Source organism: Lissotriton vulgaris, chromosome 5 (assembly GCF_964263255.1).
Source record: "Lissotriton vulgaris chromosome 5, aLisVul1.2, whole genome shotgun sequence".
NCBI lineage: Eukaryota > Metazoa > Chordata > Amphibia > Caudata > Salamandridae > Lissotriton > Lissotriton vulgaris.
The window spans coordinates 306,694,999-306,722,284 of NC_141693.1; the positions used below are offsets into that span (position 1 = coordinate 306,694,999).

Below are 27,286 nucleotides of genomic sequence, written 5' to 3' on the forward strand. Positions count from 1 at the left end.
CAATTCCTTCTTTCTTGGTGACCGTTTCCAAGATGACAAATTTCAACTGGGCGATGGTATGCCGGGATTCAAGAAAGTGCATAGCTACACTGGATTTTTCAAGTTTGAGTCTTATGTTAGATTTGTGCTCATTTAAGCGAGTCTTGATTTTACGTTCAGTTTTTCCAACGTATAGTTTCCCGCAGGGACATTTTAGGGCGTAAATCAGATTCATCGAGTCGCATGTTGCATCCACTTGTAATGGAATTTTGTGGCCTTTCATAGGATGTTGTATTGAGTTACCCTTAATGATGTTGTGGCAATGATTGCAATTTAGGCACGGTTGAGTGCCTCGGTGTTGAACTGTGGTGTCACTGGGTTTACTTAGAATCTCCTGTAGATTTTTACTTCTTGTATGGGCAAATATGGGGGGATTTTTGAAAATGCCCTGAAAATCTGGCTCCATCTGCAGTATAGGCCAATGCCACTGATTCATCTAGCAGAACCTCCAGACGAACACCAGCATCCAGATCACCCCCAAACACTGAACCAGCCAGCACATCAGCAACTAGCCAAGACCAGACCTCATCGAGCCATTTTTTAGAGGTAGGCCAGGACCAACTCGCCGACTCAGGCGGAGCCAGACCAAAGGACAAAGAAAAAAGTCCTCCCGCCACACGGAGCACGGTGGCGAAGAAAGACCTAAAACCCAAAAAGACCGTCTAGTCATTAACATATCTGACATAAATGTATCTGATTACCAGATGGACTTATTAGAGAAAGGCACATCCTTCATCCCAACTACTTCTACCAATCTCTTAGAACTTGAAGTTAGCACCTTCAAATTTACAAGAAAATTAAGGCTACGCAATTTCTTTGACAACACTCTTCCACCTACCACCACGGTTAAAGATGACGAGCTCCTTGGATTAAGACCCCCCAGCTCTTTTCAAGCACCCAGCAGCCACAAATGTATCGATCTATTCGAAACTCTTGTACGTAACGATATTCAAAAAATCAATTTCAAGGCCTCTAGGAAAACACAAAATCTCACCAAAAAAGATCGGGACAACCTGAAAGCACTTGCCAACAATCCACGCATCAAATGCGTTAAGGCTGATAAGGGAGGAGCTCTGGTAATCCTCAACACCAGCATGTATGACCAAAAAATGCATGAACATATTGAAGACACAACGACCTATATGGCTCTTAACAATAATCCCACCAGGGAATTTCAAAACATCTTGAAAACTATCGTTAACAAAGCTCACCAAGCTGGTATCATTCAGGAACGTACTAAAAACTATTTATTGATTGAACATCCCAAGAGTCCTACCATCTATCTGTGTCCCAAAATTCATAAAAATCTATTGGACCCACCCTTCAGACCCATAGTGTCAACAAGAGGATCGATACATGAGACACCCGGCAAGTTCATTGATAAATACCTGCAACCGCTAGTCACCAAATCAGCAAGCTACATTAAGGACACAACCAACTTCCTGTTGAAACTTTCTGAAATAAAACTGGCACCCAATGAACCATTTGTCCTCTGCACTGCAGACGTGAGCTCCTTATATACCTCTATACCCCATCTAGGAGGTATTGAAGCTGTGGAACAAATACTACTGCATAGTGAAATTGACGTAACCAAACAGGCATTCATCATGGAACTCATGATGTTCATTTTGTACCATAGCTATTTCAGACTAGATGATCAATGGTTTTTGCAACTCTCAGGCATGGCGATGGGAAACTGCGCTGCCCCCACATACGCCAATGTATATATGGAGAATTTCGAGAAACAGTACATATACACTGATCGACGTTTCCAAGACAAATCAAAAATGTATGTGCGTTACATTGACGACCTGTTTTTCCTATGATCAGACACTAAAGACACTCTTGAAAACTTTCTATCAGATATCAACACCAAAGACTCACGGATCAAGCTCACCTGGCAAATAAGTGATACCAGCATTTCCTTTTTGGATGTTCATATTAAAACTTCACCACAAGGCCTAGTAACAGATTTGCATAGAAAAAGTACAGACCGTAACAACACTTTACATTTTTCAAGTTTTCATCAGAGCTCTCTGAAGAGACATTTACCTTACTCGCAGATGCTGCGAGTCAAACGCATCGTATCAGATGAGTCCATATTTGACACACGCATCAATGAAATGCATGAAAGATTCCGCAACCGAGGGTACCCGGAAAACATACTGCAAGAAGCACGAACTCGAGTCCAACAGATACCAAGAAAAGACAGCCTACTCAAAAGTCACAAGGAGAAAGATGATCGAATGGTTCTAATCTCCAAATACTCCACCGTCAGCCATATCTACAAAAAGATCATACACAGGCATTGGCCTATACTGCAGATGGAGCCAGATTTTCAGGGCATTTTCAAAAATCCCCCCATATTTGCCCATACAAGAAGTAAAAATCTACAGGAGATTCTAAGTAAACCCAGTGACACCACAGTTCAACACCGAGGCACTCAACCGTGCCTAAATTGCAATCATTGCCACAACATCATTAAGGGTAACTCAATACAACATCCTATGAAAGGCCACAAAATTCCATTACAAGTGGATGCAACATGCGACTCGATGAATCTGATTTACGCCCTAAAATGTCCCTGCGGGAAACTATACGTTGGAAAAACTGAACGTAAAATCAAGACTCGCTTAAATGAGCACAAATCTAACATAAGACTCAAACTTGAAAAATCCAGTGTAGCTATGCACTTTCTTGAATCCCGGCATACCATCGCCCAGTTGAAATTTGTCATCTTGGAAACGGTCACCAAGAAAGAAGGAATTGACCTTCACAAGCTACTATTGAAACGTGAACTTGAGTGGATTTACCGTTTGCAGACCCTTAAGCCTTTCGGCTTAAATGACCGTAGTGAATTCAGTTGTTACTTGTAATTTTATATGTAATCCATGACATTGTTCACATTGTGTACATTGCTCCGCTATGTTTTCATTGTTCTCACTAACATTTCACCGCCTTTTATAAATGGCCGCCACCCTAACCTCCTTCACACCCCCTGCACCTGGTCCCTCTTTACTTTCTACCATCACGTAAACGTGCCCGTTAGCCACTGCATGTATACGACAGACTCCAACACATTCACGTCACTGACCCGCGAAAGGATTGAACCACCAGGCACGCTACTCGTAGCACCAAGTAAGTTTACAGATCTCCCCGTCTTTTACCGCTACCATCGTATTGCGTAACACACTCGCTTTAGAATCCCACACCACCCTCCCTTCACGTATTAAATTCGCCACACCAGCGCACTCGAACCGAGTCTTGTAACTGAACACAACCCTGCACTTAGTTCACGTGTAAAACCCAACCCCCACGTTTTACTATTAAACACAGCCTCTCATCACGCCTTATTCTCTTCCTCTTCAGACTCCGTGATCAAGGGCACTCCAGCCCGAAATGCATTGGGACTAACTTTTGCATCAAACCAATGAACCAGCATCGTAACTGATATGTTGTAAATATCAGCATGAACAAAATGTTATTAAAACGTTGAAAACTTTGAATCTTTCAACCTACTCTTCAGCGAATCATTTCTATGAACGCCAATGGTGTGCCTCAATAGGGGATGTATCAGAAGGCTTTCTGTATACACTACTCATCTTCTTACCGGGGGAGGGTAAGCATCCATTATTCCGAAACTTTCTTTCCACATACCATCACTCGCATACTTTCATTGCGAACGTACCATGACTCCGCAATGCCATTATAACGCATGGCATTACATTTTATATGCTTTTACCACGCATACATTTACAACGAAATTCGTTGTAAATGCATGAATGGTAAAAGCATGTTTTTTTAATGTTTGGATAAGGTAAGTATGGGTATAGGGGTATATGTTTTGGGGTACTGAGGTATATGTTTTTGGGTGTTTGGGTATTTCAAGGGTTCAGATATAGTTTAGGGTTATGGGGTACAGGGGTAGTTTTAGGGTTTAGGGATAGGTATGGGTTTTGGAGTACAGGGGTATTTTTAGGGTTCAGGGCTAGGTTTGGGTTTTGGGGTATAGGGGTATTTTCAGAGTTCAGGGGTAGGTTTAGGTTTTGGGGTACAGGGGTATTTTAAGGGTTCAGGGCTAGGTTTGGGTTTTGGGGTACAGGGGTATTTTTAGGGTTCAGGGCTAGGTTTGGGTTTTGGGGTACAGGGGTATTTTAGGGTTCAGGGGTAGGTTTGGGTTTTGGGGTGCAGGGTTATGTTTAGGGTTCAGGGCTAGGGTTGTGTTTTGGGGTACAGGGTTATTTTTAGGGTTCAGGGGTAGGTTTGGGTTTTGGGGTACAGGGGTATTTTAAGAGTTCAGGGCTATGTTTGGGTTTTGGGGTACAGGGGTATTTTAGGGTTCAGGGGTAGGTTTGGGTTTTGGGGTACAGTGGTATTTCTAGGGTTCAGGGCTAGGTTTGGGTTTTGGGGTACAGGGGTATTTTTAGGGTTATGGGGTAGTTTTGGGTTTTGAGGTACAGGGGTATTTATAGGGTTCAGGGCTATTTTGGGTTTTGGGGTACATGGGTATTTTTAGAGTTTAGGGTTAGGTTTGGGTTTTGGGGTACAGGGTATATTTATAGGGTTAAGATAGGTTAGTGTTTAAGGGTGTTGGGGTATTTTAAGGAGTAAGGGTGGGTTATGATTATGGGGTGCAGGGGTATTTAAAGGGAGCAGGGTGGGATTAGCACACAATATGAGACATGGCATGAAGGGCCGAACGTACCACACGCCCCCAGCATTTGTCACGCCCCCAGCACACGCCCACAGCAAAACGCAGACACGCCCACAAGGGACTACTTTGCTGGCACGGTTCTTTTACCTTTTAAATGTGTATGGTGGGCGTCTGCATAGCATATGTCCTGCTGCTGAAACTGCCCTTTCCAATGCTGTATTGGGTGTTGTGATTGGTGCTGTGGTTCCTGAGATTACCCGCCTCAAAGGTTTGGGCTCTCTCTTTATTATATTAGTATGGATATACGCCAAGCTGTATTGAAGAATGAGTGGGTATATAAATGAGTGATTATACGTGTCTCAGTGACTGTATGGGTAACAGACTAATCTGTGTGAATGTCTGTATCAGTCTGTCAGTTGGTGTCTAAGTGGCAGCATGGGTTGGTGAGTAGCTACATGAGTGTCCATTGGTTATTGATTGGTTGTTTGAGTACCTGAATGGGTGCCTGACTGTCTGTGTGGGTGGGTGAAGGGGTGTGTGATTCCCTGCGTGGATGTGTGAGTGGGTGATTCCCTGGGTGAATGGGTTCATGGGCGCATAGGTGAGAGGCTGTGTGGGTGAGTGAGTGTGCGTATGGCTGTGTTGGTGAGTGAATTGATCACTCAGTGGTATATGGGTGAGTAACTGCACATGTGAAAGGTAGTATATGTGAGTGTTGGAGTGTATAAGTGACTGTATGTGTGAGTGAGTGATTGTGAAAGTGGCTGTATGGATTAGTGTGTGTTTGTGTCAGTGATTGTATAAGAGAGTAAGTAGTATGTGTTAATAGCTGTAGGAATAAGTGATTTGGTGTGTGTATCACTGTATACGTGAGTAAGTGGCAGTATGATTGACTCTTTGGGTAAGTGACTAGGTGTGTGAGTAACTCTATGGGTGAGTGGTGGTGTCTGAGTGTCTGTATCTGTGTATGAGCGGATGTATCAGTGGTTGTATTGGTGAGTGACTAGGCGAATGAGTGGCTGTATGGGTGGATGAGTGGGTGTCCGTGTGTAGACCTATGAAACAGTGAGTGGGTATTTACGTTCTGGTATTGGTGTGTCTATGGTTTCAAGAATGGTAGTCTGAAATTTGAAGTGGGTGTAAGAAAGGTTATATTGGGGTGTGAGTAGGCGCATCAGAGGTTATGTGGATGATTTAATCAGTGATGTCATTTGAGATGTCATCAGTGATGTCATCATTGATGTCACTGACCATGTCATGTGTGCTGTCATATGTGACATCATCAGCAGTGCATTGCGGGGGCACTAGTTATAGTTAGCTCAGCTTACTATAACAGCTGAATGTCACAGGTTTTGTACAAGTGAAATGTCAGCCTAACTAAAATGTTCCTGTAACCTGTGGTTATTTTGCGTCAATTTCCAAGGTTTTATTAAATGCTAATTCCCAACTATACCGTCCATGTAACCTTTGTTTTTTTCAGTGAATTATTATTTTTGTTTTACATTTTTGTTTTACATTTTTGTTTTACATTTTGTTTTACATTCAGCAGTTGTAGTTAGCTAAGTAAACCATAACTTGCATGCCCGCAATGCACTGCTTAGGAACTCACATATTACAACCCTCATGACATGGTCAGTGACATCACTCATGACATCTCAAATGACAGCACTCATGACATCTCAAATGCCATTTCTGATGACAGCAGTGATGTCATCATCCAGGGATTGTGAGTGTTTTAAAAAAGGGTATGAGTGTTAAATATATATCTAGGTGTATTGGTGAATCAGTGGGTGTATGAGTGACTGGATGATTGAGTGGGCATGTGACTGACTCTATAAGTGAGTGATTAGATGTCTCAGTGAATGTATGGATGAGTGACTGGTTGTGTGAATGTATCTGTCTGTGAGTTGTTGTCTAAGTGGGTGTATGAGTGTGTTAGTGGGTACGTGAATGGCTATATGATTGATTGGTTGACTATCTCTATGGTGGTCTGGGTGTCTATGTGTGTGGGTGAGGAAGAGGTGTGTGAAGCCTGTATGTATGAGTGAGTGGGTGAGTCAGTGCCTGTAGTGAGTATGTGTGTGAGAAGCTGTATGGGTATCTGTATGGCAGTGTCGGTGATTGAGTGTTTTGTTAGTATGGGCAAGTAACTGGGTATGTGAAAGGTAGTATAGGTGAGTGACTGGATAAATTAGTGGCTGTTTATATGAGTGAGTGAATGTGAGGGTGGCTATATGGATAAGTACATGCTTCTATCAGTGACTGTATAGGTGAATTAGTATGTGTTACTATTTGTATAAGCAAGTCAGTAGATGTGTATGTAACTGTTTGGGTTAGTAAGTACCTGTATGATTGACTGGATGGGTAAGTGTGTAGGTGTGTGAGTAGTTCTATGGGTGACTCACTCAGTGTGTGAGTGCCTGTATGGGTATATGAGTGGATATGTCAATGGCTGTGTTGGTGACTGAGCGGGTGTATGAGTGGCAGTATGGGTGAGCAAGTGGATATGTATGTATAGATCTATGAATTAGTGAGTCGCTGTGTAAGTACTGGTATGGCTCTGTCAATGGGTTTGTGAATGGTTGTGTGGGAGTGGCAGTTGCAGTGGGTGTATAAAAGATTCTATAGGGTGTGAGTGTGTGCGTCAGAGATGATGTGGATGATGTTATCAGTGATGTCATTTGAGGTGGCATCAGTGATGTCATGAGTGATGTCACTGACCATGTCATGAGTGATGTAATATGTGAAGTCATAAGCAGAGCATTGCGGGGCAGCAGGTTTTAGTTAGCCCAGCTAACTATAACGGCTGGATTTCTCTGGTTTTGTACGAGTGAAATGTCAGCCTAACTATAACGTCCCTGTAACCTTTTTTTTTAGTGAATTTCTAAGGTTCTTAAAAATTATTTTTGCCAACTATAACGTCCCTGTAACCTCTTTTTTTTCTACTGAATTTTTAAGGTTTTTTACAAGCAGTCCAGTTTGCAGAGTGGTGGAGAAAGGGGGCTGGGCCTCCAACCAGCTCTCAGGAATTCCGCTGTGTAGGACTTACAGGAGGTACCAGGAGCACTTCTTGGCCCCCAAGGTCCCTCTGGAGCCAAGGGGACTTTATCTGCCAACTAGTAGTGTGCTAGGAGGGGTTGAGAAAGGGGGGTGGCCTCTGAGAACTTCTCACCAATCCTGCTGTGTGGGACGTACTGGAGGTAACAGGAGGAGTAGTTCAGTAAGCCCCACATAGTGGGATTTGGTCAGAGGTGGTCGCAGGTCACGCCCCTTTCTCCACCACTTTGCAAGAGCGCCTCCTGGTTCAATATTAATTGAGGGATGTCTCTTGAGGGCCCCTGGGGGCCAACTAGCCCACCTCTTACCTCCAATAAGCCCCACACAGCTGAATTGCTGAGAGGTGGCCAAGCCCCCTTTCTCCACCACTGTACAAATGCGCATCCTGGCGCACTGCTGCTTGGGGACGAAGTCCACTTTATTCCTGAGGCCATCAGGAGGCAAGCGAACCTCTTCCCCCAACCAGCAGAGCACCAAGAAGGGTGTTTGCAGAGTGGGGGAAAAAGGGGCGTGGTCTCCGATCACCTCTCAGCAACCCCACTGTGTGGGGCTTACTGGAGGTAACAGGTGGGTTAGGTGGCCCCTAAGGATCCTCAACAGTGAAGGGGACTTCATCCCTCAACCAAGAGCACACCAGGAGTTGCGTCTGCAGAGTAGTGAACCATGGGGGTGAAGCCTCTGGTTAGTTGCCCGCTTTGTTTAAAAAAATGTTATTTTAAGAAGGGGGTGTGTGGCCCCCCTTTCCTTTATCCTTTTGGGCCCTGGTTACCCCATCCCCAGGGACTGACCCATTTTTTTATTTTTAACTTGAAATAAAACGGGACAGGGGCCACGTGGCCTCCTCCCGAGGCCGATATCCACCTTGGGGACAAATTTACCAGGGCAAGGCCTTCATATGTAAAAAAAAAAAATTATAAAAAGGGAGGGGGGCCACGCGACCCCCCTCCCCAGGTCTATTTTGGCACAAGTCCCTTTTCTCTTCTTTTAAATTTAAAAATAAAGAAAGAGGGGTCGTGTGGCCCCCCTTCTGAGGCAAATTTCAGTCCCGGGGACGGCGGCCCCCGGGACCAGGCCTTAACTTTTTTTTTTTTAAATGGGTAAAAGGGCCAGTGTCTTCCCCTACCCCGGCCATGGCCACATCGTTGGGGACTGGGGGACCCTCAAGGCCCCTGTGGTCCCTGCCAGCTTCCTGCCTCCTGTGGGAGCCGGCATTGCTTTTGGGCAGAGGAAGCTGCAAACATGCAGTTTGCTCTGCCCAAAAGCAATTCTGCTCCACTACATAAAAGAAAGTGCATTTTTCATGCTCTCGATTCCATGAAGCAAAGGAGTTTGCTGTGGCTTGGCATAGCAAAGTGCAATGTACCGTGGGGGGGTGGACACCCCGGGACATTGCTGGAGCTAGCCCTGAGAGGTGGCAGTCCCCAGGGTCATGGTGGGTTCCTGGAAGGGGGACATGCGGCCCCCCTCCCATCTTCTCTGTAACCTCTGGGACGTTCCCTGGGGCCAACGGTCCGCAATGGGCTGCCACCTTTACTTAATTTGTGCCCCTGAGAGGTGGCAGTCTCTGGGGCTGTGGGGGGGTGAGTACCCCCCACATTACAATACAATAGCCCAATGATCTGGCAGTCCCTGGGGCTGCATGGGGGGGCTGGTGCCCTTCCACACAGTTTTGTAAATATAGTCCCAGGGCGGGATGTGGTGGCCGTCGAGCAGCTGGGGCGTGTGCCAGGGAGGGTGGCTGCATGCACCCTCCCACTTATAAATAGGGTTGGGCCTTGGGAGATGGGGGACACAAGGCCAAAATATGGCCTAGAAAGGGGGCTATGTACCCACCTTCCCTAAAGAAATGTGGTGGGCCCTGGAGGATGGGGTCCTGGGGTCAAAATCAGTTTGGGGAAGGGGCTGCATGCCCCCTCCCGGGATTGGCTGTTTTTGGGGGTTAGCCACTGTGCATGGAGTGGGGTTGGCTGCATGCAGAGTTTTGGCTGCAGTGCCGGACCACAGACCAGGCCCTACAGCCAAACCCCTGCTGTGCATGTCCTTCGTCCATGCAGGACTTGGGGTTGGCTGCATGTGGGGGTTAGTCGCAGGGCCTGGCCAATTCCTCCACTGTGTTACAAACAATGTAGAAATTCACTAAAAAAACAAAGGTTTCAAGGACATTATAGTTAGGAAACAGAATCTAAAAAAGCATAGAAATTCACACAAAAAACAAAGGTTACAGGGACGTTGCTGTTAAGTTCAGAATTTAGACACACAAAACCAGAGAAATTCTGCAGTTATAGTAAGAAGTGTATCAAGAAAATATAACTTGTGCCTTAAGGGAACTATAACTCACACGCTCACCATGCTAAGCTAGCTATCCCACATTTTAGATCACTCATATCATCTTCTATGACATCATTAATTATATCAGTGCAACATTTGCTGTCAAATTATTGATGAGAAAACTATGCATGGTGGGAGCACGTGTTATAGCTACCTTACGGAACAAGATGAAAGCCCTTGTTCGGGTTCCTATTCTCAATATTGCAGAATTACATTTATGTTTCGAAAACATCAGTGAAAGTGTAGTAATATTTGCACGTACTTTGCTGTAAGTTCAGTGCAACACACCAAGTAATGATGGATGAGGAAAACCACTCTACACCTATAAAGTACAAAGAAAGTGAAGTTCAACGCAGCCAAACATCCAATCACCTAATTGGAATTGCCCAGTGACAATTCTTCCAATTGAAGCAATTAGCAGATGAAAACAAATGAGGCACAAAGAGTTTTTATGAGTCATAAAATATGGCTGAGTCATGACAATACTTACTGAGTGAAAACGTGTGCAATGAATCAATAGGCACAAACAAAGAAGTTGTTCATTTACATCTTTATACTGTGGTTTTAGCAGTGTTGTTAACTTCGTCAGTCGGACGTTTTGTGTCCTGCACTGAAAACATGCACCCAAAAAGACGCAGGGGCCTATTCACAAACTGCATTTTGTAGTACATTTTGTAGTAAAATATATTTAAGGAACCCTGCACATTCCTATAAAAGCACCTTTATTCTTTGAGTTCTGTCTCTGTTCTTGATGTTTGAGTTTCATACTTCTCTCCTCTCCTTAATAACTGTATGATCCATTGGTAAATTATGAGTGTTCTCCCTCCTTTTAAAAAAAGAAAGTGTGGGTTTTAACACTCCCTTCTGGTGCTCCACTTGAGAAAGTTAGGTTACTGGCTCAACTTTTTTAGGTCTGGTTGAAGACAGTTATAGCTGACTGTATTACTTCATGTGATCAAAATGCACAGAGAGAGTGTGTGCTAAGGTCAGCCACAGCCAAGTTTAGCCATAGGATGTAATGTATGGATTTGATTTGTATGTCAAAGTCATGGCATCTCATGGATTGTTAAATTGTATATTTGTTTTCGCATTAGGTTTTAGTGATGGGACATCAAGCAACCAGTTTGTTAGACTACAGATGAGATGTGCAGGGTAGTTTTTAAGTGAGAACCAATGCTTTCTTTGAATTATTTATTTTTCTTGTACAACAACAATTAAATTGTTTATTTATGGTAGTTTTTCTTTACAAAGTGGGTGTTGTTTGAATGCCTTAGCCTGTCATATAACGCACTGCTATTCACCAGTTGCCATTGTAATTTAAATGATTTACTATCAAACTTTTTTGAATAAAACAACAGTATTCCATACACTTTCATCATAACACTTTTATGTTGTACTCCCCTTTTAAAAAATGTTATTCATGAAGGAGTAAACACCAATTTATATATCAAATTACAAAACAATATATATCAAAATGAAAAATAAGACTACCCTAGACATACCTCTCAGAGGTACCATTCAGAGGAAATGTGGGTATTAAAGAAGTCAGTAGTGCTAATTTCCAGACCTTTACAATAGTAGCCAGCCAAACCAATAGCAAACCAATGCAAACCACTGGCAGAGCCTTGTGATAATATACAAACACACACTGTGTCAGCCTATGGGGTCTGCCACATGACCATCGGTCTCCACTTTCAGTTTAGCAAAGGCACCAGTAGATTGGCCATGTAGAAGGTACTCCTCTATCATTCACATTATGTGTGAACAAAGATCGAGGAAAGAAGCATACCAGTAGTCGACGGAGCAGTAGCCATTGTGCAGTCACTGGCATAAGCTAAGACATTTTCTTATGCTTCTAAAGGGGCCCGATAAATGTCATATATATCAATTAACATTATGCTACTGATTTCTTGATCTATTGATAAACAGGCATTTACAATTTGGACATTTGTTTTAGGTGGTAGACAAATAGTACAACTGGAAATACAGAGGGAACAAAGCATTGGCCTGCATTGGATACATAAACAACAAGAGAAGAGAATAGCTATAATTATGAACAAGGCCGATAGTATTTTCAATCCCCATACAGACAATATGCTCCAATACCATCCAGCCCAAGTCCATGTTCCTGAATCTGGATGTATCTCAGTGGCTATTTTATCCATTTTGGAAATGGCATCATAAACAGAAGGGGCGTGGTCAGGGATAAAGACACAACAACTACTACCGATAATGCAACATGCTCCACCACGATCAGCTAGAATCACGTCTAGCACCATTCGGTTTTGCAAAGTCACAATTCTCATAATTTGTAGTTCTTCTGTAATATTTCCAAGCTCCATTAATGTCTGATTAGTCACAGACTCTATTACACGGGTTAAAAGCCTGTTTTTTCTGCTATTTAAAGCTGCTCCAACAAAGAAAAAGAGTTCCAAATTAAAGGTAACATATTGCTGTAATGCAGTGCCAGTTTGATCCACTTCATAATTATTTATAGTTCTTTTGAATCGGTTCAAGGAAATGTCATGAAACAGTTTGTGATCTTTATGATAAGATGCAGGTGCTAGGAACACAGGAGGAAGCAAGAAGGACACTTAGCAGGTTCCGGACCATCCGATTGGTAGATGATAGTAGCCTTTACTTCCACAAATGAAATAAGTATTGTGTGAGGATAGACAATTGCTATTGTTCATTCCAGTAATGTTCAATACTGTGGTACAGTCACTTTTTCCCACTGGGATACTACCAAAACTGCTCACACAAAGATTTGCTTGGGCTCTAATAACAGCAATTACAAAAGGCCTGTTACTCTTGGCCTTTCGAGTGTTGTGGAAACATAACTTGCAAAGGAATTTCCTCTGTGATACTCCTGCATTTCCCGTGAAATGTGTGAATTGGGTGCAGGATCAGCCCAGGAGTTAAGAAAGCATGATCTGGGCCCGGAGCTGATACACTTAAAAGCCTCAGGTGCATATGTCTGTGAATGCATTTGTGCATTTATATTTGTTATGTGCATGTGTCTGCTATTGTGTCCCCACAAACCAACAGTATTAATCCCTGGAAGCTATGCCTTGTGTTAAAGGTCACCAAAGTATATATGGCCCCATCACGAGGGGTTCATCTCTGTTACGATTGTATCTGTTCATAATAACAGGCATACTAATGGACATTTTTTGTACATTTTGGGCATTCTAGGTCTAGTTGTGGAGTACTGATAGCCATTATTATAAAAAGCATGACTGGCCTAATTTAAAATGTGTCAGAATCAAGAAGGACTAGCTATGTTTAGGGGAAGGTGGGACTTAATGAAGTCCGTGTGCCGGCAAACCAATTGGTTTGTTCAAGAAGCCCTCACCCACCAACCTAGTTGGTGGCATGCTTCATCATCGGGCCCACCACAGTGACACCGAGTGTGTCCCGGGTGTGCTTCGATGCCAGTTTACTGCAGAGCTGGTATGTTCGCTGAGTGTGCAGTGTAGTGAGTGAGAAAGTGAAAGTTAAAAAGCTATACAGTAGGTCCCAGTACCCGAGGGTAAATGGATAAACTTTAATTACTGGGCCCCTGTTAGCTGCTAAAAGGCGATCGGACGTGTTGGAGTGCGAATTAAGACCTCCAGCGTCCTGTGTGGTCTACATGTTTCAGCCAGGCCTTTTCTAGTTTAAAACAGGCTTTCCTCAGGACCAAGTGAGTATGTGAAAAAGTGCGATTAAATAAAATAAAAATACTAAATTATAGTGATTGTGTTTATTTGTTGGCTATGTGTCGCACTCCCAAAGGTGTGTTTATATGTTAGAGGGGGGATTCCCTCTGGCTTTACTACACATAACATAAATAGGACATAGACAGACGTACAGGGTAGAGTCATATTAGCATGAAATGATAATTTCCACATCATTTAGCCGACTTGTAAGGTGAGTGATCGACCTAGATGCGGCTAGGGTGTGGTCATGTCAGAGGCATGACCTACGTGGGTTTTATCTTAAAACCGATTGCAGTGGTGAGCTAAAACAGCGGATATTAGCATGGTGAGGTACAGGTAAGTAAAGTACATTATCCTCACACAGGCTATTTGCTGTAAAAAGCTTCCTTGGGTCACCTGGCAGAGAAAGAGACCTGAAAAGAGGTATGAAAGTAATTGATTACATCCGACCTGTAGGGAGAAAGATATCGACAGCTTACCCCAGTTGTTGCAGTAGTGTGCAGGATTTACTCGTGGAATTGCCAGTCTAGATCCTCCTTGGACCTGTCGTCCTTCTGCTGTGAATTAAGGGTCCCCCTACTGGGAGGGGAACGCTCAAGTGCACAACCAAAAGGACCGTAGTCTTATTCCATCAATAAGTTGTTCAACAAGTTTATATATGTGGTTTCACATTTTAATTTTTCAAATTGAATATTTTCTTATGTTCATATTCTTATTCTTCTTTGTATGTCAAATCAAAGTAGTGTTATGGCACACTCAATACATCCATATTTATAGTCCACAACAAAGATCCCGATGCATTTCGGGCCTTTTTCAAGGGAATACTCTAAAATGAAAAACGGAATGAAGCCAGAATCAGTAATGAGGTCACATAAAAAATGTACTCATGAGCAAATGTCTCACACGTGTAAGTACCCAAGGAAACCATGGTCTCTAAAAGGGTGTAAAGAAACTGAGAAAAGTGACGGGGTCTGCAGAGAGAAAAAACGGAAATCCAAAGTGTTGCCAAGATTTAACCGAATGCCGAGTGGATTCGGAATCTAAAGTGTGTTGAAAACCGAAATGTGCTCAAAACGTCAAAGCACTCGTGTACACAGTCTGCTATCCCAAGTAACTAGAAGATAACAACGTCATGTTAGCGGGTAGAAGAGCAGGAGGGAACTCCCCCGTGAGTTACTTACTCGGTAAATCTGATAGGTGTGCCTCGCGGAAAACCAGCGGGACGGCAGTGCAGTTAGTCAGCGTGCGCGTGAAGGTTTAATATCAAAATAATAAACAGGGAAGATGGTTAGTGGAGCGTAAGTGAAAAAAATAAAAGAAGGACACAAATGTGATAAGGGAGAGTGAAGGAAATGGTCGCCATGTTGGACAAGTATAACAAAAGTAAAGAATAACATAAACATGTGAGCTGCAGAAATGTTCAAACAATGAAATAATGCAGTAAAATTACAAATAACATAAAAATTCAATGCGATCATTCACGGTGGACGTATGTGCCCTGTACACCTCCATCCCCCACGAGGGAGGTATTGAAGCTATAGAGAACATCCTATCCGCATCTGAGCTAGATGCAGACCTGAAAGTTTTCCTCATGCAGTTAACCATATTTACTCTATATCACAGTTACTTTACAGTCAAAAACAAATGGATTTTACAACTCAACGGCACCGCCATGGGAAATTCGGCAGCTCCTTGCTATGCCAATCTCTACATGAAGCAATTTGAGGAGTCTTACATTTTATCGCAAAAAAGCTGGAAGGATCATGGCAGATTATTTCTGCGCTTTATTGATGACATTTTTCTCCTATGGGAGGGCACTACGGAGTCTTTGAACACCTTCCTTGACACATGGAATCAATTTAATCAGAGAATACAATTCACTTGGGAGTATAGTGAAAAACAAGTACACTACCTGGATGTAGAAATTCACAGGAACATAGGAGAATGGTCCACCACAGTATACCAAAAACCTACAGATCGAAATTCTTTCCTCCATTATAAGAGTTTCCACCGCCCTAGTTTGAAGAACAACTTACCCTACGCGCAATTATTGCGCATCAAACGCATTGTTTCTGATCCTAATCAGTGCAAAACGCAGATGAAAGACACCATTGAACGACTAAAAAACAGAGGATACCCTCCACCGATACTGGATTTAGCCTTGTCAAGATGCGAGAAAACAAGTAGGCCAGCCTTGCTGCAACCCAAAGCTAAAGATCAATCGGACCGGCTGGTCGTGGTATCCAAATATTCCAACACCTCTAACAGATTTCAATCCATCATTCGAAAACACTGGTCAATCTTAACACTAGAACCAGACTTCATGGGTCTCTTCAAACAACCACCTATTTTCGCCTACACAAGAGGGAGGAACCTGAAAGAACTTCTATGTAACCCCAATCAGGACGATAAACCAATGGTATACAATGGACTGAGACCATGTTACAACTGTTCGAATTGTAACAACTGCATTACTGGAAACACTATATGCCATCCTATGAAAGGACATTCCATCAGACTTAAAGTGAATGCCACGTGTAATTCTAATAATGTCATTTACCTTCTCAAATGTCCATGCGGTAAATGCTATGTTGGCCACACCGAGAGAAAAATCCGCACGAGGATTTTAGAACACAAAAGCAACATCCGGACCAACAATCTAAAATCTAGTGTGGCTTCTCATTTTACTGAATTCAGACATACAGTGTCTCAACTTAAATTTCAGGTTTTGGAACAAGTCCAATTCAGTCAGAACAACAAGACTAATCTATTGAAACGTGAAAACTTCTGGATCCGATTCCTTGCCACGATGGCCCCCAACGGGTTGAATGATCGCATTGAATTTTTATGTTATTTGTAATTTTACTGCATTATTTCATTGTTTGAACATTTCTGCAGCTCACATGTTTATGTTATTCCTTACTTTTGTTATACTTGTCCAACATGGCGACCATTTCCTTCACTCTCCCTTATCACATTTGTGTCCTTCTTTTATTTTTTTCACTTACGCTCCACTAACCATCTTCCCTGTTTATTATTTTGATATTAAACCTTCACGCGCACGCTGACTAACTGCACTGCCGTCCCGCTGGTTTTCCGCGAGGCACACCTATCAGATTTACCGAGTAAGTAACTCACGGGGGAGTTCCCTCCTGCTCTTCTACCCGCTAACATGACGTTGTTATCTTCTAGTTACTTGGGATAGCAGACTGTGTACACGAGTGCTTTGACGTTTTGAGCACATTTCGGTTTTCAACACACTGTAGATTCCGAATCCACTCGGCATTCGGTTAAATCTTGGCAACACTTTGGATTTCCGTTTTTTCTCTCTGCAGACCCCGTCACTTTTCTCAGTTTCTTTACACCCTTTTAGAGACCATGGTTTCCTTGGGTACTTACACGTGTGAGACATTTGCTCATGAGTACATTTTTTATGTGACCTCATTACTGATTCTGGCTTCATTCCGTTTTTCATTTTAGAGTATTCCCTTGAAAAAGGGCTCAGGCCCGAAATGCATCGGGATCTTTGTTGTGGACTATAAATATGGATGTATTGAGTGTGCCATAACACTACTTTGATTTGACATACAAAGAAGAATAAGAATATGAACATAAGAAAATATTCAATTTGAAAAATTAAAATGTGAAACCACATATATAAACTTGTTGAACAACTTATTGATGGAATAAGACTACGGTCCTTTTGGTTGTGCACTTGAGCGTTCCCCTCCCAGTAGGGGGACCCTTAATTCACTGTTAATTTTACACTGCTTGGCCAGACAGTGTTCTACTCTTGTAGCACCCTACAACCCTTCATTTTTGCATTACCATTTTGAACAAACACGCTGTGCGAACTCCCTCTCTTCGTTCAATTTCTACATTATCTGTCCTTGGACCTCAGCACGCGCCTTAAGATGAATTTTGATACCGTGTCAGGAATGACTGATCAAAAAGCTACCACATTTGCATATACTACGGAAGATGCCAGCAAAATCTACAATTTAATCCAAGAAGAAGTCACCGCGCCTGGCAACAACCGCAGCGCGGAAAGCAACCTTAAACAATTACTCTATCTTTTGAAAAAGGAGTCAAACCAGAAACTACATGCGAGCACCCTGATAAGGTACCATCGGGTACAACGGATCCCCCGGGGCCTGAGGGTCCCACTTAAACCACTCCTCTGCAAGAACAACATACAATTTGTAGAACGTTGGTATTCAATACTGAATAAATAATCCCTCGATCTTATTTTATTGATCGTAGAGGAACTGTCCAAATCCCTGGAGGAATTAACACGAGAGATATCAAAGGTCAAAAAGGAACTGACCGACACCATGACCGCCGAAGATCTCAACAAAATGTTGGAAGATATCAATATCCAACTGGACAAACACACCCGTGAAACGCAGGAGAGAAAATTACGCAAGTTCAAGAAGGACACCATTGATTATAAGCTCGGCGAGGTGTACACCTGGGCAGAGGTGTACGCCCGCCGACGCTCTAACAAACCCTACAATGCTACATCAGCTACAGAAACATCTTCTTCAGAAGAAGACACCAGATCTCGACCCACACGCACGACCTTAAGCACCGATCCACAAACTCCGAGTACCTCCACCGATCCCTCTGTTCATTTTTTAGAATTAGGTTTGGACCAACAAAAAGATCCCGGGGGGGAAAAACCCGCAGAGGACATAGAAAAAACACCTCCTCAAACGAAGAAGAAACCCAAAGGCAGACGCTAAACAATCAAGACAATCTTGTTATCAATATCTCTTCTACAACTTTAACCAATGAAGAAATCAATACCCTACAAAAGGGCCAATCCTTTGTCCCTACCACTGCCATTAACACACTGGAGATGGAAGTGAGTGCATTCAAACTTGTTCGCAATATCCGTTTAAGACATTACTTTACGAACATCATACCGACACCCATTGATGAAGAAGACATGCTCAGAGGATTAAGACCACACAGTGTATTTCTGGCACCTCAAAGTCACAAAATTATAGATACGTTTGAAAATTTGATCAAACAAGACATCTTGAAGCTGCCTTTTCAATCTACTATAAAACGAGGAAATCTAACCCGGAAAGAGAGAAACATTTTAAAAAAATTGGCCAACAACAAATCCATCATATTTCAAAATGCTGATAAGGGAGGTGCCCTGGTCATCATGGACACCACCTTTTATGACCAACAATTGGATCTACATATCAATGACAGAGACACTTATGATCTCCTACCTGGAGATCCCACCAAAGAATATACACAAGACTTGACACTCATCATCAAAAATGCTTTTGATCAAGGTACCATTAACGACAAAACTCGGAGATTCTTGACTCCATCTAATCCCAAACCACCTACTCTATACATGCTCCCGAAGATGCACAAGCATCCTACACAACCCCCATTTCGACCCATAGTGTCGACCAGAGGCAGCCTACACGAGAATGCAGGCAAATTTTTGGATAGATACTTACAACCTTTTGTTCAGACTACAGGATCACACGTTAAAGACGCTACAGATTTTCTTCTTAAAATTGAACCTATTTTGAACGAACTCAAACACACTCAGCTCATCATGTGCACGGTGGACGTATGTGCCCTGTACACCTCCATCCCCCACGAGGGAGGTATTGAAGCTATAGAGAACATCCTATCCGCATCTGAGCTACATGCAGACCTGAAAGTTTTCCTCATGCAGTTAACCATATTTACTCTATATCACAGTTACTTTACAGTCAAAAACAAATGGATTTTACAACTCAACGGCACCGCCATGGGAAATTCGGCAGCTCCTTGCTATGCCAATCTCTATATGAAGCAATTTGAGGAGTCTTACATTTTATCGCAAAAAAGCTGGAAGGATCATGGCAGATTATTTCTGCGCTTTATTGATGACATTTTTCTCCTATGGGAGGGCACTACGGAGTCTTTGAACACCTTCCTTGACACATGGAATCAATTTAATCAGAGAATACAATTCACTTGGGAGTATAGTGAAAAACAAGTACACTACCTGGATGTAGAAATTCACAGGAACATAGGAGAATGGTCCACCACAGTATACCAAAAACCTACAGATCGAAATTCTTTCCTCCATTATAAGAGTTTCCACCGCCCTAGTTTGAAGAACAACTTACCCTACGCGCAATTATTGCGCATCAAACGCATTGTTTCTGATCCTAATCAGTGCAAAACGCAGATGAAAGACACCATTGAACGACTGAAAAACAGAGGATACCCTCCACCGATACTGGATTTAGCCTTGTCAAGATGCGAGAAAACAAGTAGGCCAGCCTTGCTGCAACCCAAAGCTAAAGATCAATCGGACCGGCTGGTCGTGGTATCCAAATATTCCAACACCTCTAACAGATTTCAATCCATCATTCGAAAACACTGGTCAATCTTAACACTAGAACCAGACTTCATGGGTCTCTTCAAACAACCACCTATTTTCGCCTACACAAGAGGGAGGAACCTGAAAGAACTTCTATGTAACCCCAATCAGGACGATAAACCAATGGTATACAAGGGACTGAGACCATGTTACAACTGTTCGAATTGTAACAACTGCATTACTGGAAACACTATATGCCATCCTATGAAAGGACATTCCATCAGACTTAAAGTGAATGCCACGTGTAATTCTAATAATGTCATTTACCTTCTCAAATGTCCATGCGGTAAATGCTATGTTGGCCACACCGAGAGAAAAATCCGCACGAGGATTTTAGAACACAAAAGCAACATCCGGACCAACAATCTAAAATCTAGTGTGGCTTCTCATTTTACTGAATTCAGACATACAGTGTCTCAACTTAAATTTCAGGTTTTGGAACAAGTCCAATTCAGTCAGAACAACAAGACTAATCTATTGAAACGTGAAAACTTCTGGATCCGATTCCTTGCCACGATGGCCCCCAACGGGTTGAATGATCGCATTGAATTTTTATGTTATTTGTAATTTTACTGCATAATTTCATTGTTTGAACATTTCTGCAGCTCACATGTTTATGTTATTCTTTACTTTTGTTATACTTGTCCAACATGGCGACCATTTCCTTCACTCTCCCTTATCACATTTGTGTCCTTCTTTTATTTTTTTCACTTACGCTCCACTAACCATCTTCCCTGTTAATTATTTTGATATTAAACCTTCACGCGCACGCTGACTAACTGCACTGCCGTCCCGCTGGTTTTCCGCGAGGCACACCTATCAGATTTACCGAGTAAGTAACTCACGGGGGAGTTCCCTCCTGCTCTTCTACCCGCTAACATGACGTTGTTATCTTCTAGTTACTTTGGATAGCAGACTGTGTACACGAGTGCTTTGACGTTTTGAGCACATTTCGGTTTTCAACACACTTTAGATTCCGAATCCACTCGGCATTCGGTTAAATCTTGGCAACACTTTGGATTTCCGTTTTTTCTCTCTGCAGACCCCGTCACTTTTCTCAGTTTCTTTACACCCTTTTAGAGACCATGGTTTCCTTGGGTACTTACACGTGTGAGACATTTGCTCATGAGTACATTTTTTATGTGACCTCATTACGGATTCTGGCTTCATTCCGTTTTTCATTTTAGAGTATTCCCTTGAAAAAGGGCTCAGGCCCGAAATGCATCGGGATCTTTGTTGTGGACTATAAATATGGATGTATTGAGTGTGCCATAACACTACTTTGATTTGACATACAAAGAAGAATAAGAATATGAACATAAGAAAATATTCAATTTGAAAAATTAAAATGTGAAACCACATATATAAACTTGTTGAACAACTTATTGATGGAATAAGACTACGGTCCTTTTGGTTGTGCACTTGAGCGTTCCCCTCCCAGTAGGGGGACCCTTAATTCACTGTTAATTTTACACTGCTTGGCCAGACAGTGTTCTACTCTTGTAGCACCCTACAACCCTTCATTTTTGCATTACCATTTTGAACAAACACGCTGTGCGAGATCCCTCTCTTCGTTCAAGTCCTTCTGCGGTGCCCGAAATGAGAAGAGGAGGCCCGTAGATCGAGTTTAAGTTGCCCGCTTATTGTTTTCACCTGGGTAAGTGTGGAAATAGAAGGAAGGATGCGCTCGCGCTAGATGCCTCGTCATTGCCGCAGGGCGCATGCTCAACAGAGCAGTGTTTATCGCGCATGCGCACAATAGTGATTGGGGGGCAAGGAGTGCCTCCGAGTCTGTGCATGTGCACAGAAGTAATGCGTCTTTTGTTTACGAGCTTGGGCATGTGCGAAAGCGTGTGACTGGCTGAGGGGAGGAAAACTGTTCAGAAAGGAAGCGCTATTTAGCGCTAGTAGTGGATGTTGGTTGTTCCAAAAGACAGAATAATACTGAAATACTAAAGTACATTATACTAAAGTACATTAATGTGTCTACAGGGGGTTGATTCGTATGTTATATGCAGAGGTGCCTGTGAGTAGGCTAGGGCGCAAAGGTGATTTATCAGGGTTTTGGTCAGTTTAGGCTGGGTTTCACTGTGAGAAGAAAAGAGAAGTCAGATTTGGACACATGATATATCGATTTTTTCAGAGGGTTAGGGAATTCCATGGTATTGAGTTGTTCAAGCCCACTGTGTGGGTAGAAAGCCTGTATATCCAGCATTGTTCTTTCTGGAGAAGGAATTTTTCATTGTTTTCTGTTGTGTCAAACTGTTCAATGACAGTCCATGTAAAGTCATTAGGGGTGTGGTTGTGGGATAAGAAGTGGTCAGTCAATTTACTTATATTTTTGCCACACCGGAGGGTGCTCCTGTGTTCCGTGATTCTGGTTCTGACTTTTCGGGTAGTCATCCCGATGTACCGTAGGCCGCATCTGCAGGTTATGACGTATACCAGGTTGGTCGAGTTGCAGTTTGTGAACTGTCGTTGTGTCCATGTTTTTCCTGGTTCCAAATTGAGGGTTTTTGCTGATGTAGTCAGGTGGCAAACATAACCTGCAGATGCGGCCTACGGTACATCAGGATGACTACCCGAAAAGTCAGAACCAGAATGACGAAGCATGCCACCAACTAGGTTGGTGGGTGAGGGCTTCTTGAACAAACCAATCGGTTTGCCGGCACACGTACTTCATTGAGTCCCCCCTTCCCCTAAACATAGCTACTCCTTCTTGATTCTGACATATAATCCTGGGGATTCGGACTAGCTTATCTAGTCCTCACTCTCTCCTTTGATTCAGCGCTAATTTAAAATATGCCTGCATAGTTGTGGCAACCCCAACCATAATAATGGCCATAACTGACATATTGTGGGCATCCTTGCCAATATGGTATCGAGCCCTGGCTCAATGGTAGCCATTATTATTGCCATACTACTGACATCCATGGTGTTATGATGATCATCCATGTAGTGAGTAGTTGGAAAGAAAGTGGGAAAGAGTTGGAAGGTGAAAAACAAGTATAGAAAGAGGGACACCAAGCCCAAAGAACATGAAAGTAGACAGCACACAATCAAAGGACAGTGTCCTAACAAATGGGGATAAAAAGAATGCAAAGCAAAAGGTACCCCACCAGAGTCTTTTCTTTAGAGTTTGGCGGATGTCAACAAAAAGCATCAGAAGTCCTGCCCCCACTATTTAGACTGCAGAAGCCCTAATAAACTCTTAATAGATAGATCTGCCAAATTCTAAATAAGGCTCTGTATTCTTATACAACACCAAGAATTGTGTGTGAAATGTTGTCACATTTTACCACCCGCCTTCTTGGCAGACATTATAGAGAACATATATTATGGCCGCCAGGCAATAATAATGTGCTTATGATGTGTTGTGATGATGCTACACATGAGACAGTTGACCAGTTGGTTCTTTCTCTCTTTCTCTCCCATTCACTTGCAGGGCAATATGAAGCAAGGGAAAGACACCATTGTTTTATTTTCTCTCTCCGCTGCTGGTGTCAATCAAGAACTGGCGATATCCAACAGGCATCGGAGAGCACGTAGAAACCTCTTCTCTGCTACCCGTAGAGCCGAGGAGGTGGAAAATGGACGAGCCAAGAGGCAACACAAATCGAAACCTCTGAAAAAGACCCTCAAGTCGCTATTCAAGCCAATAGATGCAGACACTATTGACATTTATGCAAGGGCAGTTTTCCCAGCAGCCTTTGCAGCAGTGAACGTTGTCTACTGGGTCGCTTATACCTTATAACTTTACCCGGAGCGTGAAACTGCCCTTCTGATGAGAATGTCCTTTCATCACTGTAAAACTGGGAAGCTCAGATATCTGAGCTAGACAAAGCTTTGTAAATGACCTCAGGGTTTCAGATCAAAGGTCTCCGATAACACAATGAAGCAGACAGGTAGCCGGTTGTTACCTGAACTTCTGCGCCAAGGTCAGCTTAATATGGAAAATCTCTTAGACTCCAGAAACTAACAAGCCATGTTTCCAAATTCTTCATAACCATCCATTCAGTAGCTGCACTTCTGAGATGCATCTCAAACATTGAGGACCATGAAAAAAACAAATAATGGTGCAGAATGGGGCACAAAGCCATTGCTTAGCAGTACTCCCTGCTATCCAGAGAGGGAAGGATGTGCAGATCCATCTGAACTCGACAAAAACTTGATGTCTGTGAACCCAGCCCACGCAACCAAGGAAGCAGGGACAGTGAAGACTGCCTATGAAGGTTTTCACTGCGGATGACTTCTCTCCACATATGACGTTCTTTCATTATTTTGTATTTTCCTCCGTAACAAATTGAAATGATCTTTCCCCCACAGCATGGATTTACCTCAGTTGCATGGACCACTTTGCATTAAATGTTTAATGTGTCCAGTGACATAACATTGCCAGTTTATCTGACTGCATCTCTTGACACCCACTCTTGGTCGCTCTCGCCCTCCTTCTCTTTCTGTACTAAGCTCTGTTTTCTTTTGCATTTGCCGTTTATCAGAACCTTCCATATTTTCCTCCCTACACATATCATTCACTTTCTCAGCTAATGCATTTGCCTACCCCAGGGTCCTCCACCCTTTTCATTATTATACCTGCGTGTGGTCAATGAAAATTATCCTGATCTACTAAGATTATTAGAATTGTAAAGTTGACTACATATGATAAGATTACATTAACGGTCAAGGTTTGCATGATTACTAGAAAAGGTTGGCGGCCTTAATAAAATTGCGTTGTCAATCTGGAAAGCCTCAACATGGGTATTGCATAACAGCCACAGATGCAATGCCCCTGGAACCAAATTAATAATATTGTTAATAAGTCCCTCGAAGGGCGTACGATTAATCGCTCAAATATCAGCTTTACAAATATTTGTAAATTCAGCCATTTTTTCCAAACCGCTGCTTATGAGATCTGAAAATACACACTTTTCTATTGAATTCACACTTTTCAATTTTGCAGTACATACATTAATCCAACCCAGCAAAAGCCTCTTGTTTAGTAAGCTGGGCTGCACCCAGGAGAGCTGTTTATAGGTAGCTAGAATTTACAGTGGCTCATGAGTCAATCGTTGGAGAAGTTTGGTCTACCTTGCATCTACACATCCATCCAGTCATCCACATAGCCAGTCACCCATCCATCCTTTTGTTATTTCCTATTAGTCTAATGTTTAGCTCTCTACCTCTGGTTGTTTATATGTAAATATTTTTTAATGTAGGGTAAGGTATCCCAAAAAGATTTGATGAGATATGTAGGATACAGAGTGTACAAATGCGCATTCTATTGTATGAAACTGAAATGTCTCAAGCAGAAGCAGGAACGTCCTTTGAGTATTTTGAGGTTTAGGGTGTTTCAAATAAAAGCACTTCCTAATCTTTGAACTGTGGGGGTATCACTCAGAAATCTATTTGCATGTGCACACATGACTTGCACAAGTGGATAATTGCTTCTGTAAAGCACTAAAGTTATTTGCACGCCCATAAAAGGTTTTACACACACCAATGTTTCAGTATGAGTGAATATTTCCTCTGGGCTGGCTATTCAACAGTTAGAATTCCTGTTAAGATTATGAACACCCACAAACTAACACTTTTTTGGATAACCACAGACTGGCCTCAGATCCCTTCCCGCCCTGCAAAAGTTGACGATTTCCTATGGTGGACAGGCAAAGGAACAAACCCAAAAACTGGTGGCAGCTTTGGGGAAGGGTCTATGCAAGTAAAACAAGGTTATGCCTGTAGAGAAAATATGTGTTAGCTTTTTCTCTGTTTTTATACCAGAAAATATATGTGTTTACATTTTCAAATGTGAAAAGGAATTCACTATTCACGATTATTACTGAAAAGCTGCAACTGGGTAAGTTTGCAGACACAAATTGGAAAAGTAAAGTAAATTCCCAATAGTTGGAAATCTGCTCCCCAGCGATGTGAGAAATCCGCGTGAGAATCTTGTGTATTGCTCCAGATAGAAGACCACTTGTATAAAAAGTCTTTAACTGTGATCACTGACAGAAAATCTACATAAAAAATATTGAGGAACCAAAATATTGATACAAAAATATAAAAGTCCTATCTACATAATGGTATGTACAAAAATATCGCAAAAAATATATAGTTGTCTAAAATTCGTTGTTAAAAATATAGTTTTTTATGTTTAAAAGAATTATGTAAAATAGAGGAAATAATATATATAATTAAAAAAAACAGAATTAATAGAAAATGTTCAAAATTATAAATATTACATATAATATAAGAAATAATTAACATATGTATATATAAAATATAAAATATATCTATTTACTTAATAATATTAATAAATACTTATTTTATTAAATTATAAATTGTTAGAAATATATTAAAAATTATAAATACATATATATATATATATATATATATATATATATATATATATATATATATATATATATATATATATATATATTTATATATATATATATATATATATACACATACACCAATAACATAACAACTAAATATATATAATAAATTAAAATATTTTTTATCTTTTTAAAATACATTTTAAACTACATTAACTGAAACAGTAGAGAAAATATTGGATAGCGGAGGGGTAAAAAGTACTATTCCCACTCCAGTTAACGCATCAGTAAGGAAAGTATTGGATAGCGTAGGGGTAAAAATTACTATTTCCACTCCAGTGAGTGCAACAGTAGGGAGTGTGTTGGATAGCGTAGGGGTAAGTATTACTATTCCCACTCCAGAGAGTGCAACAGTAGAGAAAGTGTTGGATAGCCTAGGGGTAAAAATTACTATTCCCACTCCAGAGAGTGCAACAGTAGGGAAAGTTTTGGATAGCATAGGGGTAAAAATTACTATTCCCACTCCACAGAGTGCAACAGCAGGGAAAATGTGGATAGCGTAGTGTTACAAATGACTATTCCCACTCCAGCGAGTGCAACAGTAGGGAAAGTGTTTGATAGCATAGGGGTCAAAATGACTATTCCCACTCCAGTGAGTGCAAACGTACGGAAAGTGTTGGATAACGGAGGGGTAAAAATCACTATTCCCACTCCAGAGAGTGCAACAGTAGGGAAAGTGTTGGATAGCGTAGCGGTTAAAATTACT

General features: G+C 42.0%; 1 protein-coding gene across 1 annotated transcript in view; it reads left to right on the top strand.

Annotated features, from left to right (window-relative positions):
• GABRD (gamma-aminobutyric acid type A receptor subunit delta) overlaps positions 1-24,695 on the top strand; it is a 237,594-nt gene extending 212,899 nt beyond the window's left edge. Inside the window, exon 9 of the mRNA XM_086921533.1 lies at positions 23,631-24,695. Within this exon, the coding sequence (XP_086777659.1) occupies positions 23,631-23,939 (309 nt within the window). The 3' untranslated portion in view covers positions 23,940-24,695. The remainder of the gene's footprint in view (positions 1-23,630) is intronic.
• Positions 24,696-27,286: the final 2,591 nt, after the last annotated feature.